This window comes from Mirounga leonina, unplaced genomic scaffold (genome assembly GCF_011800145.1).
Source record: "Mirounga leonina isolate KUSES-001 unplaced genomic scaffold, KU_Mleo_1.0 Mir_165, whole genome shotgun sequence".
In the NCBI taxonomy this organism is placed as follows: Eukaryota; Metazoa; Chordata; class Mammalia; order Carnivora; family Phocidae; genus Mirounga; species Mirounga leonina.
Genome location: NW_023270415.1, coordinates 57,158,079 through 57,174,765, shown reverse-complemented (window position 1 = coordinate 57,174,765; position 16,687 = coordinate 57,158,079). Strand labels below are relative to the sequence as shown.

The 16,687-nt window shown below is 30.3% G+C and overlaps 1 protein-coding gene across 3 annotated transcripts in view; it reads left to right on the top strand.

Moving 5' to 3' along the window:
- The window catches only part of CSMD3 (CUB and Sushi multiple domains 3), a 1,201,062-nt gene that overhangs the window by 500,654 nt on the left and 683,721 nt on the right, over nucleotides 1-16,687 (top strand). For 2 of the 3 annotated variants that reach the window (XM_035011781.1, XM_035011780.1), the window contains 2 exons: nucleotides 8,175-8,252; nucleotides 15,227-15,314. In XM_035011781.1, the coding sequence (XP_034867672.1) occupies nucleotides 8,175-8,252; nucleotides 15,227-15,314 (166 nt within the window). The remainder of the gene's footprint in view (nucleotides 1-8,174; nucleotides 8,253-15,226; nucleotides 15,315-16,687) is intronic. The other variant, XM_035011782.1, reaches the window with a different exon arrangement.

The following is a 16,687-nucleotide window of genomic DNA, read 5'->3' as shown; positions in this document are numbered from 1 at the left end:
TTATTTAAAATTATTCCCTGTACCAATGAAATTTGTAGTGGATGAATCTATTCCACTGCCTCAGTCTGATGATATTCATTAACTGTGGTCACTATTATTCAAGCAGTTGTTTCTTTCCCAATTAGTTTCATATTAGAAAGCATTATAGTGATCTCTGATGTCAAATGTAAAACAAATATGGGACATAAAATTACTTCATTTATTTTGAATAAGAAAAAGGATTTTTTTTGTTTGTTTTTAATAAAACTGCAGGTGTATTTTTTTGTTGTTGAGATTATTTGGGAAGTTTTGCCTAATCCTCATATTCCCTAAGGCACTCATGTGAAAACCAGGGCTATCTTAAGCATCCTACTTAAAAAAAAAAAAAAAAAAAAGAACGTTATCATTTTTCATGTTATATTTTATAGTGAAATTACCCTTAGTAAAATTAAAATGTGAAAATTATGACAAGAGAACAGAAATTACAAACAAAATGAATAGAAAATCATTTCTATTCAAAAGAATATATCAAAAAAGGGCCTAGGGAAATGAATGGAGTGGATCTTAATGTTTAATGGTAGAACTAAAGATAATTTAAAAAGTTCCTCCGAAGCTATCAGAAAAATGAGCATTAAAACAATGAAAGATTAAGACAGTTTTAAAAGTGTTAAAAATGTCTGTGAACCATACCAATTGAACCATGCCAATTATAAGAATCCCTAAAGAGAATATAAAAAATCCCACATTTTTCTTATAATCCTGACATTTTACAGCACGCCATAACTGTAAGACCTGTTACGCCAAGCATTGCGGGTGCATCTGCTGGTATCTACATAAGTGTTTTGGATTCCTGAATTTGTTCCATTTCTGGGAGGAAAGGAAGCCCATATACAAATTTTAGAGTCTTTATCCAATAATTAGTTGTGTAATTTTTCAACCAATTATTCAGTCATCCATTATCTCAAAAAAAGCAACAAAATTGGGGTGCCTGGGTGGCCCAGATGGTTGAGCGTCTGCCTTCGGCTCAGGTCATGATCCCAGGGTCCTGGGATCCCACCCCACAACAGGCTTCTGGCTCAGCGGGGAACCTGCTTCTCCCTCTCCCTCTGCCTCTCCCCCTGTTCATGCTCTCTCTCTCTGTATCTCTGTGTCTCAAATGAATAAATAAAAATATCTTTTTAAAAAGCAACAAAATTAATTCAGATTTGTAAAAATTAAGAAATTGAGGGGCACCTGGGTGGCTCAGTCGTTAAGCATCTGCCTTCAGCTCAGGTCATGATCCCAGGGTCCTGGGATCGAGCCCCGCATCGGGCTCCCTGCTCGGCAGGAGGCCTGCTTCTCCCTCTCCCACTCCCCCTGCTTGTGTTCCCTCTCTCACTGTGTCTCTCTCTGTCAAATAAATAAATAAAATCTTTAAAAAAAAATTAAGAAATTGATTTTATAAAGTATGATGTCTCTTTCCACTCTGGTCACTCTATTAGTTTTCCAAGTAAAAAAAAAAAATGCACTTATTTCTCAATCTGAAATGATTAAAAAATAAGATTTCAAAGATTGAGGGTCTAGGTTGTTCTCATTAAAACTTTCAGACTTTATAGCTTCAAAATCTTCTTTTGTAAAAGTGAAAATGGGCCTGTTACAAGAATGCCTTAAAATATGCTGAATAGCTATACCTATGTTCATAAAAACTAGTATGATTGTATATCTAAGGATGTTTCTATATATTTTTTATTAAATTTACTATTTTGGTCAAAGGCTTTAGGGGTGATATATATATAGATATATATAGAAATCCAGGGAAAGTAGATGATTTAACTTATATACCATCTATACACAGTGAAAAAGACATGACCCAGAATAGTTGAAAATTTTTTAGTATATTGTAGCTCCTAGCCTCTGAAACTGATTAGATCTTAAAATTATAACTAGTAATAACAATGATAAGAATAATTAACATTTATTAAACTCTTGCTGTGTTCTGATACCTGAAATTTGTTGTGGGATTTAAGCATAGTAATACAATCTATAATCTTAAATTTTCTTTCAGCTAAAAATTGGACAACACATACATTTATATTTATATACTCTATATGCAAGATTGAGTGCTAGCCACAAACTAGCATGGTAGCATAAATCAAAGCTTAGGACTTTAAAAAAAATTAGAGTGTCTGAACCATATAACTTATTCCTATCAATTTTAAAAGGGATAATGCATTAGATTTTAAGTAATTTCAGAATTGAATATATATTTCTTACTACATTTAATTGATTTAATTCCATCATTTTAAATTTGAGAATATTTTGAATCTTACATATGCCTAGTATGTAAGTCTCTACAAATGAACTTTTCAGTGCTTTTGAGCATATTTAGTTGTACCACTGCCTTTCTCATTAAATGGTGGCCAGTACCATTTTTCTTCTTTTAACATATTGGTAAATAAAATACTTTTCACAAAGATTCAGAAGCCACTTACTAATATGTTGCTGAATTTTCTATTATGCCTTTTCAGTGTATAATCCAGAAAAATGATCTAATTGCAAAATATCTCCAATCATTTTTAAAAATTATACTACAGAAATGTTTATAATGCAAAATTCTATTCTCAGAAATTTGTATCAAGTGGTAAATCTTATATGAAAGATAGTTAAGGAGACACTGCAAAAATACTGCCTAGCTTTTACTCCAGTGTCAGTATAGTTTCTTGATCTTTCTTCTTCCAAGGATGATGTGGAAGGAGGGACCGATTAGATGCCTTCATGCTAAAAATGTCCTGAAGAAGTGTTTTGTTCTGCCAGTATAGGATATAGAAAACAGGTGTTAAATTTTAATGTGCTTTAGCCCCGTTTCATGGGGCCACCATTTCCTTTAAACAACAAACAAGTAAACAAACAGAATGTATCCTCTTCACACAGTTGGATGTTTTTATAATCTCTCTATATATTTTAAATTTTGGGATAGAATTAGAGTATTCCAATTACATCAGTCTTTCCTTTTCCCTTTGGTCCAAATTCTACACCTAAATACTTAAGAATAAATGAATGAATCTCTTAGAAATGAATAGAGAAGTCAAATAACTTGTCCCATGTCTTTTGGGACTAGCACACAGGTGTCCCAACTCCTAGCCCTGTGATAGAAATACTACAAATAGCACACCATTCTTTAACATGATATTGACCTGTAATAAAATTCCTAACCAATGATTGATTATATTACTTAGTACCCAGGTAATTGAATCCACTGTCAATAGTTAGATGTGCTATAGTCTCTAAATCAAACAACCTACACACATCTTAGTATTAATAACCAAAACAAAACCTAAAGGAATTATTTTATTAGTGTAATTTACTTATTGAGTATAAAGGTAAAGATAGGATTGCAATTAATTCAAAATAAGAAGTAAGAATTATACATCCAGGTATCATGATATCAAACACAGTAGAAAAGAGTTGAAAAGTTAAAATGAGGCAAAAGTAACCCCCCGTCAATAAGATAAGATGACTTACTTTCTCAAAAGAAATGAATTACTTTTCCAAAGAACTATAATCTGATTTAATCACAGATTTATAATGCAGCTACTGACACTTACAAGATAAATTATTGTAAAAATAAATACTACAAATTTAGAAGATTATAATGAACAGAATATTGCATTTGTTTTATTTTTATTATTGTGTTAGAATATAATCAAGGTAGAAAACGAAAGGTAACACTCAGTAAATAATGCCATTGTTCTTCTACTAGAGTCCCATAGAAATCTGAAATATTTTTTTCCAATGGAAAAATGTTCTGCTCCTTACTAATACTAAATATGTCTGTTTTTTTTCCTTTTCAAAGATCATAGTTCTACAAAATTGCATACTATCTATATGTAGCAATGAAAGAATATAAAAAATGCAGGTATCTGACTTTTGAGATTATGTAGTAAGGAGTCCATTAATTTTCAAATAAGGAACTTGAAACCAGGAGATGTCTTATGACTTTAAGTTTTAGAAGCTCAGTGATAGTGGGAACAGTTAAAGCTCTTTTCCAAACCTCCAACTGATGGTTGAATTCCCTTTATCACAACTGTGTGATATGGTCAGTTTCCTAACATTAAACGCTGACACCAACACTAAATCTACTACCTTCCAACTGATTTTCTCCTACTAATACCATATATTCTCAGGTTACACTAATAAAGATTCTCTAACATAAAAAGAAAGTCATATGCCTCCTATTTCAGACATATATGCACACACATATGTTGATGTTTGAACAAAATCAAATTCTTTAACCATATATGTGTATATATGGTTAATTTTAATAAAAGGCATTATAAATTCAATAATTTCAAATAGGTGATTTTAGTTGATTAACATGGAAGTTACATGAGTCTTAATAAACATCAATCACCATTTTTTGGTAAGTTTTAAAATACATTTTAGATTTCAAATTGATTTTGAAGATAACAGAATAATGATTGATCTGAAAAATACTGCAGTGCTAATCCCCTACAGTGGTTTAAAACTGCTTTAACAGGGACGCCTGGGTGGCTCAGTCGGTTAAGCATCTGGCTTCGGCTCAGGTCATGATCTCAGGGTCCTGGGATTGAGCCCCACATTGGGCTCCCTGCTCAGGGAAGCCTGCTTCTCCCTCTCCCACTCCCCTTGCTTGTGTTCCCTCTCTCTCTGTGTCTCTCTCTGTCAAACAAATAAATAAATAAAATAAATAAATAAATAAATAAAATAAAACTGCTATAACAAAGATAACAGAAACAAAATGGTTTTTTTAGTGTCCAGGGCATAAAACTGAAAAAAATAAAAAAAAATAAAGGTAGATTGTGGATTTGATTGTTGCCCTAATGAAGTCCTTTCTCTAGACTTTTTCCATATTGTAAAATATTTCCCTAATACTAAAAAAAGCATAAATCAAACCAAAAAAGCAATAAAAAAGTTAAAAACTGTTTAGCATGTGAAAAGCAGAAGAAAACAAATGAAATAGTTATTTGTGCATATGTCTACATGTCTTGCATTTAATGAAATTTAAAAAAAAATATTAGAACATATAGTTTTTATATATTTAAAAATAGCTTTATACATGAAACTACTTCTACTTGAACATGCATTCTTTTATCACTTTTTCCCTCCTGATTTATAATTAATAAAGGAAATCCTCCCAACAAAATGTCTTTAGTTGAATGAGCCAAAATTTACAATATTGCATGTATTCATTCAGTCATACACTCATAGAAATTCCACATGAGTAAAATGCTATTTCTGCCTTTGAGAAGCTCAGAGTTCAGTGAGAGGAATTGACACAAACAACACACCATTATTTAACATTTTCTTAACCTGTATTTATAGACCACAACACATTTTAATATATCTCTATGATAAAATAAAGTTTATATGCTTATTACTGAGATATACCTGTTAAAAAGATCAGGTTAATTTTATAATGTTAAATATGGTTAATAGAAGCACTCATTGCTTAATGGTATGTTGTTATTTAGTATATATACCTTGTAATACATGACAAAATTTATATTTTTATGGCATATACTTTAGGTTTAACATTTCACTGATACATAATTTAGAGTAGGGTCTTATTGTTGGTACTTGCAGTATTTGTTCTTTCAATTTATTTCTAAAGAGATATACATTATGTATTCTTTTTATTGAAATCATAAAAAGATCTAAAGTATGTGTTTACTGTTTAACATAAAGTTTTTTGTGAATTAAAATTTAATATTATTTTCCATTCATTCCTTTTTCTCCTCTAAAATGGATATTCTCCTGGCCTTCTATCTTCCGCATCTGTATTACATCAGAACACATTTTAAAAAGATAGATTTTTTTTCTTCAATTGAAATTGAAAAACAGATGCTTAAAAGAGTAAATAATAATAATAATAATAAAAATGGGTCCCTTTAGAACCAGGAAAATATTTAAAACTCTTTGGTCTGAGGTGATGCTTTTTGAGCTAGGTATTGTTACTGACTTCACCCAACCACATAAACAAGTCTAAATGCAAGCAACTTACATAAACCTTTACACACACACACACACACACACACACACACACACACACACACACACCCCTCTGTAGTTTTCAACTTTCTTTATTCCCAGGTACACTTTATAGAATTGAGCTCTTTTTGACCTTCTGGCCTTTTCTTCTTCAATTTTGGCCTTTGGGTTTACAATTTTTTCTTTATTCTTTAAAGAATTCCAGATTTATGCTAAAACTACCATGAAATCTTCAGGCTCATCTGTAATAGTTGAAGTCACATGTTACAGTGCAGAGGAAAGTAGAGGTAGAATTCCTATTTATAATTCACGTTTGGATTGAGATTATCCAGAACTTTGCCTCAAAATATAAAATGTATATTTTATTAAGAAGAACTTAAGGAAAACAGGAAAATTCACAAAGTGGCAGAACTAAATTTAGAGCAGTTGAATACTGCAGTAGAATCGAACTCTGGCTTACCATGGGGAGGGAGATGTGGAAGAGAAGAAAGCACAATTTTCAAAGGTGGTCTTTCTTTCCTGATAAAGAATCTCAGAGCTATCAAGAGACTGAGCTGTCATCTAGTCCTAGCCTCTTATTTTAAGAGAAAAGCCCGAGGTCAAAAGACAGATTCTTGTTCAAAATCACACAACTAATAATTGCTAAGAATCGGGTCTCTTAAATCCTGCTCCAATGGTCATTTCCTTCCTTTTTTAAACGTAGTAAGTATAATAGTCCATAACTATATATTCTAGTAAATCATAAGACCCTGTCTCACCCTTCTACTTTTGAGGTATTAATAAGAAACAAATCACATAAAAAGTTTCAAAACTAATAAAATACCCGTGATATGAACTACGTGGGTAAAATAGCAAGTAAGAATTAATGAAATGATCATTTTAAGCTATCTAACAAAAATCAGTATTGCTTTTTTCCAATTCATGGCCTGAACAAAACCTAACTGCCTAATGTAATCCCTAGACTGTAAATCTTATAAAAATCAATATGTAAAAATTTCTAAATTATAATTGAAGAAGTTAAGTATATCCCTTGCATTATTTTTCATGCTGGTTTTTAAAAGAAAATAATTGATATTTAAATGTCTCATGAGATCGGGTTGCATAACTTTTTTTTAATTAGTGGGGTTTCAATTAAATAGATTTCCTTTATTTCGCTTGGTGTCATTGTTTATCACTTTTAAAAACTACATAGCGGGCGCCTGGGTGGCTCAGTTGGTTAGCAACTGCCTTCGGCTCAGGTCATGATTCTGGGGCCCCGGGATCAAGTCCCACATCAGGCTCCCTGCTCAGCAGGGGGTCTGCTTCTCCCTCTGACCCTTCCCCTCTCAGCTCTGTCTCCCATTCTTTCAGATAAATAAATAAAATCTTTAAAAAAAAAAAATACATAGCAACTGTAGTTAATCCAATAATTTATACTCTTTTCCTTTATCTAAAATACTTGAAAATTGGTTTTAAAAATATTTCAGTTACTTCATTGAATTTATATTTACCTTTTAGGTAAATACAGTCATATCTATTTTAATACAGTGCACAATGAAATACACCAGCCTCTTATGATACTTTCAATATCATAATATCAAAAACAATAGCAAGTTATTTTAGGTGAAACCCAAATAGTTGTAATTCACTTTTATAAATTTTATAGACCATCATTTCAAAAGCCATGACTTTGAAAATAAATAGTTATTGGCAGAAATACTAAAATATATATTAAGTTTTTCCAATACCATTTTCTTAAGTGTGTCCTAATATTTCACTTAGGCTAAATTACCTAAAAAATTATATTACTTTAAGAACCTAGTTCATTAAATTCTTCCCACTTTTATAATGTCTCAGTATTTTATTTTTCTAGTTTAATTTTTCCATAAAACTTGATGAACTCAAGTTATATAAAGTGTTAACGTTTTGCTCTCATATAAAAACTTGCATAATATTTAAAAACATATCCACACATATATGCAGGATTCTCCCTATAGAACACTTAAAATCCTTCACTACTGCTTGGTATTTTACTACTTAGTGATTATATTGCTGTATTATCTTTTTTATTTTCTTCTGGGTATCTACATCAGGCTTAAGAAAGCAGTTTCTTTAACTTGCATAATTCAATGCTAACAAAATTTGTTAACTTGAATTTTATTTTAAAATTGTATATCCTGATACATGTTTTTGTTTGTTTTCTTAACTAGTGAAAAAGGCCATAGATTTTAAATCTAGAGGATTTAAATTGTTTCCAGGGAAAGACAACAGCAACAAGTTTTCTATCTGTGAGTGTACTCCTTTTTTGTTACTTTCTCTAGTGCAAGAGTGAAGTTTGTGGTGTCTGTGTTGTTTGTGTGTGTTTTATAAAAATGTTTGTGTATTTACCAAATTAACTGCATTAATATCTATATAACATGCATGATTATTATTCAATATTTTCTTGTATTTGAATGTATATTGAGTTAATGGATTAATGTGGTAAACTCCCAAGCTGAGAGGTGGAAAAATTCTCTTTGGGCTAGTATGTTGGATAGCATTCTAGTTTTATAATTCTAGGATGTACGATAAAAAAAAATGAGTGAAATTTCTTAAATTGGTAATTTCTTAAATTGGCGATTTCTTACAGGAATTTTTGTTCAATGTAGTTATTTTTCTAAGGAAAAAATTTCTTTTTATAGCAATTTTTTATTTAAGAAAAAATATATTCTCAATTTGAATTATCCATACCCTTTAAGTCAAGTCTTTTGCAAATTAATTATTAACTATAGAATTAATTTTTGTTTTCTCTTGAAAAATCACAAAATGGCCTGAAATATACACATTTGTATGCTGCCCCAGTACACAATTTTGCTTAATACTCAGGATTTTATAGATCATCTGAAGTTCATCCTTGAATCTCAAATTAAGAATCACTGAATTAGAGCATTCATATATACTATTGTAAACATATAATAAAATTTTTAGGAGAGCTATGCTACTTGTATTTATGTTATAAATCAATAGCAGTTTGTAGGAATTTTCTACCCTATTGTTCATTATATGCATATTTAATAAATTTGGAAAGAAACCATTAATGACACAACATCTGACTTCTAAAATGATATATTGATACTAAATAAGATTAATATAAATAGCATATATTATTTTTAACAGGAATATATTTCTAGCATTATTATTTTTATTCAATTCCAAATAATCTGATAAAATGAGTTTATAGCTATTTCTTTAACAAAGATTATTCATTATAGTTATATCAGAAAAGGATTTTATCTTCATGTTTATTGACTTGTATATATAATGGTAAATGTCAGAAGTTGAGCAATTACATCAATTGTCAAAAAAAACCCAAAAAACTCAGAGCCTATATGTTATCAAACATTTTAAAGTGTCATACTTTTAAAATGTGATTTTACATTTTGTTAGATTTGAAAATACTAAGCCAAAAATAGCAGATATCAGTAGGAAATCATTGATCAAATTAGGTCACCTTTTGCAAAGCCCTAAACAGTTCATTTCAAAGTACTTAGCTGTATAATTATGATTTCTTGTTATATTTTGGGTGTTAAAAACATATTTGTCTGTGTTTAGGGAAAATAAATTTCTCATATATAAATTACTTGATACATTTTGGAAGGACATTCTTCCTATAAAAGAAAATATAAACAGAAAAATTTTGCCAGAAGACTATCCTGGCATACCAAATTTCATCATGTAAATATGAAGTAAAAGTTATATCTTTGCAGACTTACATATTAGGTTTACTACCTTTTTTTCTAATATTTTGTCTAGACAATATATTTATTTTGGAACTCTAAGTTTATAGAATTATAAACTATGCTGGTTCACCTTTTGGCTCATTTGGCTATATAAATGTCATTTTATATGCTACATGCTTCGAGTTTTCAGATGTCCTGGGAAATTCAGGCTATTTATATTAAAATAGCTAAGATTTATCAAGGCATTAGAATGTATGTAACTCTCTATATTTGGTATTTTGCTTTAGTGGACATATTATTTTCGTTGCTCTTGCCTAGGGGTTATGGGAGGTGAGCAAGAAAGGAATTTAGACATAACAGTGTATCTGGTAGGCAAAAAGCCTAATTCTTTTAAAAATATTTTATTTAAAGAATATTTGATTTAAAATTGTCAGGAAAAAAGTTAACGAGGCAAAGGAAGTTAAACATGAAGCAAAAAATGTTAATTTATTTCATATTTTAAAACATAATTTGCATTTATCCATTACATCTTATGTAAAAGATGAAAAATATTCTTGTGCTTTTTTATTTTTATTTTTTAATATAAATAATCACAAATTAAAACTAATTATGTATTGCCAATTTCTTATAGTTACAAAATAACAAATCATCATTATATTGAATTTCATTTCACTACATTTTTTTTCAAATATCTCATAGTTTCAAAAGTACATTCTCTCTGGTTGTTTATAGAAAAGGTTATATTTTAATATTTATCATTATTATTTATTAACAAGTAAGAATTTGAGTCTTCCCCTCTCTGATATCATTTATTCAATGCAGGGCCAAGTAATTTTAAAAGGATAGAATTCTTATACAAACCTTTCAAATGAAAAAACAAAAAACAAACCAAACCTTGTATTTTTTTGAAAAATACAGTCAGTTCTGTTACTGGAACTGCCAGAAGTGAGCATAAGCGAGGACAAGACACGTTGCCAAAGCATGTCTTCCCACAGTAGCACCTTTAAAGTTTAACTAGGAAACAAATTAATAAGAGATCCAGGAAGCAACACAGTAATAAAAAAAAAAAGAGAGAGAGAGAGAGAGGAGATCCAGGAAGCTGCATCAGTGTTCATGGGGAGCATTTGGTTGTTTAAATGCTAATTTCGATTCTTTCTCCAGCTTTAATACCTGACCTCTAAAAGCCTCTATTCATCCCTTGTTTTTCATCAAAAAGTATAGATTTGTCAATAAAGGGGAAAAAGTAGATTTTTTTTAAGGTTTAAAGATAAAAACATTTTTAAAAATATTTTAAAATGTTGAAATTAGTGAACTAGTAGTCTTGCCAACTTTTCTACTAGGGTCTTCTAGAATATTAATGTAGAATTATGAAGAAACTGTGAGCTTCCCATAATGTATTTTTTTCAATTTTATTTTATCTCCAAATCCGTACTTTCATTCATTTCATGTTATTCATTCATTCTTTGATTCTATTTGAGCTACTTCTCCAAGCCAATACCATGCTAGACAAAGAAAGTAAAAGAGGGAATAAAATACAGTCCCAGATGGCAAGGATCCAATATTTTATTGGGAAGCTAGATGAGTTAAGAGGCAATTCTTTGTAGAATATGTAGTATAAAATAACATTCTGTCAACATCCATGATGTTTGAGTTCAGAACAAGATCCAAAACACTGTATTTCATAAGGTGGAATAAAAATTTAAAATCTAATATAAAAGAGTCTAAGAAAGGTGGCAATGTAACCAGCTGGGTGAGGTAATGTGGGGAATTATTTCCAGAATCTACTTGCCTTTATTTATGGAGTAAATTATGTGCCGTATACAATCAGAAACCTCAGAAAACGTGCTTATTATAAACTACCCTTAAGATTGTTGTGAAGATTAAATGAGTTGATATATGTAAAAGATGACTATTTCCTGATGCATACTTATTATATCTTTCTGTTGACTAAGTTTATGTTTTCAAGCTAAAACATGTAATAATATGGTAAATTAATTAAGATTCCTGTACCATATTTATAAACTCATATAAATAAACCCATAAGCCCGTAACTTCAGGGTTATAAGAAATTACAATTCATTTGTTTTTTAAAATCCTGTACCTCCCTTCTTTTATCCACTTTTGTGTGGGGCAAAGAACTCATTTGCATTAATGATAATAATGGGCATAATAAATATCCTTAGAGATCAGAGCAAAAACAGTATTCCCCATAGTGATGCTCTTTTCAAGAGGTAGCACTCAGTCCATGTAATTAAACACTTAAAGAACACTCATGTTCTAACAACTCTGCAGGTTACTATTCAACTATTCAAGTGATAAATCTGTCCAATTGCTTATCTATCCTTATGTAGTGAAGGAAACTATTGAATGAATACTACTAACTTCATTTGAATGTCTTGGTATCACTAGCTATGGGAAGTTATGAAATATTCATATTTCAGAGAAATAAGATATTACACACTTTGTTCTTTATTTTTAAATTTTAAATATTTTCGAAGAATATTAAATACATGTATCATGCAGAAGTTCTCCCCTTCTCTTTACATTTTAAATCAGAAAGTCTTTCCCCTATTGAAGATATCCAAAAACAGTGGTTTAAAGGACACTTCTAAATAGACAAAAAATAACTTAACAATTAAAACCATAAGGACTAGAATTAATTGAAAATGGTAAAAATTATAGATATGCTCTGCATTTTAAGATAAAACATTTGGTTAAGGGTGTTGAATTGTAATTAGTGATGTCATTTTGCCTTGCTGAGCATTCTGGACAGGATGGAGGGCTAGGGTTCAAGAGTAGAATTTTTTGAATCAGTCTGCCAAGGTTTAAACCTAGACTAAGGCACTAACAGTATGACTTTGGAAACATTTTTAACTTCTTCATGACTTAGTTTCTGCACCTGTAGGAAGTATATAATAATAGTAGCTCCTTTTAGAATGTTATGAAGTCGATACGTGTAAAGAATGTAGAATAGTTCCTGACACATAGTACCGTGTTAAGCATTAGCTATTGTTAAAATTCGTATTAACCACAGGTTTACTTTTTGAGGTAATAATGATGATGAAATGGGAAAAAATGAATTTTTATTATTTTTCTTTTCTAATAATGTATTCACAGATCACTTTTATATTAACATATAATCTGTGTTATACATTGTAATAAAGTAGGTAAGCTCAAGTCATGCCACTTCTTTATCTCTAAACCATATCAAAAAATCACATTTAAACGACATAAACTACAACATTTTCAAAAGCCATTTTAAAAGGAAAGAGAGTGCTTCCCATAGAAAGTACTTGATTCATTGAAAACAATATACCAGGTATTGTTGTTAATCAAATGACTAGGGTATATTTACTGAGAGGTTATTAAGCCCTACCTAGGCATTGTGGGTATATTATGTTTTTCTCTTATCTTTATCAAGTATATAATCTCTTTGTATATATGACTAAGGAATGTGAAACTACTAATTTATAATATGATAAAGAATTTTAAAACTAAATATAAAATTTCCCATGTTATATAACAGGGATTAGAATACTATGGTAAAATTAGAGATTGTATTTTGCAGAAAGTGGGACTTGGACTGAGTCTTGAAAATTAGTTAGAATTTTGATAGCTAAGGAGGAAGAAAGGGAAAACATTGAGATAGGAGGAAGTACAAATAAAGCAGGGGTGAGCATGTCTTATGAGTAAAACTGCAGAACAATGAAGAACACGTTGGACTTGAGTTATGGACTAGTGGGAAATACAACTGATACAGTAGAAATCTTGAATCATGGGAGATTTGTACAGTAATAAAAACGGTGTTTGAGGAAGTTTAGTCCTCCTCTAGGACTCAAGATGGATTGGAGGTGAACGATAATGGAGTGCACAAAAGCATCAGTGATCATTGATTACATTGGATCTGAGCATGCACCTCAGATAGCAATGGGAATTTTGGTGGGATTACCTAGTAGTAGATCACTGAAGGAGCAGGAATGGAGCTTGGAAAAAAATGACAAAACGATATATTGGAACTTGTTAGCAAAGAGGTAATTTCTTCAAGCCATGAGGGAAATATAAAATATGGGGAACTGTAGGCCAATGCCTTCGAATTTTTCCACCATAAAGTAAAAGAGTAGTCAAAAGTAAGAGAATGGGCCAAAAACAAAACCAAACAAAACAACCCAGAAAGGTAAAGAGGAATGAAGTAGCAAGTCATCAGACCAAGAAAAGTGAAACTATCATATATTTTGCAGAGATTGGTGAATATGTAATAAAGTTGCCAATAAGGATATTGGTTGGGGATATTTAGGAAAGTGATTTTAAAAGAATGAAGGGCACAAATGCAAAATTTCATATCTAATTGAAAATATGATTTTACCAGAATTATGACTATTGGGACATTATCTGATAGTTACTTTGTTATCTGATAAGTCATTTTGAACATATTGATCAATCTGAACTAAATGATGCAGAGATCCAGCAGTTCTCAACATTGACTTTACCTTAGAATCACCTAAAGGGTTACTGAAAAACAAAATAAACACAAAACTGATGCTCAGGGTCCTGCCCTAGAGTAATTGTGTCAGAATATCTAGGCGTAGAAACACACATCTTCATTATTTAAAGAAAGTTCCACAAGTGGCTCGGATCCACAGTGTAGGTTGGGAAACATTACAAAGTTTGGATTTTTTTTCCTCTGTGGAATCTCTGCTCAGGTTCTATTCTTTTCTCAAAAAGCAGATAAGTTAATGAAGAGCAAAATAACAGTTATTCTCTAGTTCATTAAGAGACTGAATTTATGAAATAATATCACTCACATATATCAGAACTATCAGGTTCCCATTAAGATACCTATCTTGGGGATTTAGTTACCCACTGTGATCACATTCATTGAAAATATTAATGAATCTTTCATTAATTGAGTGTCCTGGAGAAACTGCTGAAAATGTGTATGATGGCAAGGAAAACATAATCATATCTATTGCTACAGGGAAAAGCCATTATTTTGGTTTTCAGCATTATATCATAATTCACTGACATGTATGGTAAGAGGAACCATAGTCTTACTTTAATATTGGTAGAGCACACTGCTTCATTATATGCCAAACAGGAAGTGCTAACAATCTTAAACTTTTCCCATAGGGTCTTGTTTTTCTATTGGAACTTTAAAAATAATAGGTACCCAAATGATACTGTCATAACTGGTTATAACTGCTTTACTGCCAATAATTAATGGAAACTCTGGCACTGATACCCTGGGAATGCATTTCCAGAGATTTCACAATTTGGTAGGAATTAAAAATAAAGTGTTAACTGTCAAAGTGTTAATATTCAGAATAGTATGTCATTGAAGATGAATATCAAACTTACAGGTCCACTAATAGCAAAAATGCTTTGTCTTTGTTACTGGGTTATAAAATTATATTTAATCTTTCTACATTTAAACTATAGTGATTATAAAAAATGTAAGAATATATTTTATGTACATTTTTCAATTAACATTTTTCTTGATTTTCTAATCATGTTTTGATTCTTTTTTTTTTTTCCTGTTGTTACAGTAAATGAGGGAGGTATTAAAACAGCTTCCAATCTATGCCCAGATCCAGGAGAACCAGAAAATGGGAAGAGAGTTGGATCAGATTTTAGGTAATATTTTGTATTGCTATTTCATTATTTTGTCAAAGTTTATTTTAACTTAAAATTTAAAAGTAACTAACAATATGGAGAATGAAGACTGGGTGATTCAAAACAATGGCAGCTAGATTTTATTTATTTGTTACTATTAATATTTCATTAGTTTAAAGTGTTTAAATAACATACCAATTTTATTAGGATACTTTTTTGGAGTTTAAACAATCTATTTCTTGCCATATAGTAAGTGAAAAATCATGGGCTTTGGATTTGAAAGACATGAGTTAGAATTCAAATTCTGCTTAATAGTTATCTGATCTCAAGTAAGTAACTGAATCCTGTCTGCCTGAGTTTCCTGTTCTATAACATGTAAATCAAATTTAGCATATCTAGTGGTGAGTTTCAAATGAGGTACAGCCTGTGAAACCTTCCTGCGAATGTTATAGAAATATTTTATAAGTATTTTTCAGAAGTAGACATAACTGAATATATCTCCATCTTGAAATTAGTATTTATTTTATTCAAAATTAACAACCAAGAGAATGCATGTAGTATACTGTGGTAGGCATTAATTTGAATAACTATCAAACAATATTTTTTAAAAATCTTGAAATTTTAGTAGACCTTCTTATAGCATTTCATAAATAAAAGATATAAAAAATGCTTTAAAGTATTAACTGATAATGTAACTAACATTCACAAATACTTGTTTTTACAAAGTATCCATGATACATAATTTTTTATAAAATTATTGATAATGATTATACACCTACCACACATTTATAATTATTACTTCTTTTTATTATTTTTATAAAGGACTAAAGAATATCCTGTGGGAGGGGGTGGGGGGGTAGATAGTTCTTAGAATAGAGACCTATGGGAATTTTATCCCCATGGATATTTCAAGATGACTTAAAGTTACATTTTGCTATACATGGACAGGAAGAAAAAATAGTGTGATTTCAACATAAATACAATTGTAATTTTCTTACAATTACAGAACTTTATTTAACCAGCCCCATAATTAATGTATATGAAAATGTTTGAAGAAAAACACTAGAGAGAAATTTAAAAGATCTGAGATCTAGTCAAACTCTGATCTTAATAAATTGACTTTATTAAAAATCAACTAAATCTCTCAGCTTCAATAATTAAAAGTGATATTTTGTAGACTACAAAGTGATAAGCAATTTACTATGTGTTTTTTATGTCTTTTTAATTTATTATAAAATATATGGTATTTATTATTTTATTCCCACTTTACAAATGAGACTAAAGCTCTGTTTAACCAGGTAATAATATGATGGAACTGAAATTTGAACTTATTACTTCCTGATTCCAAAATCTGACCATTTATTCACTAAATTACATTATGCTTTGAAGTCAAC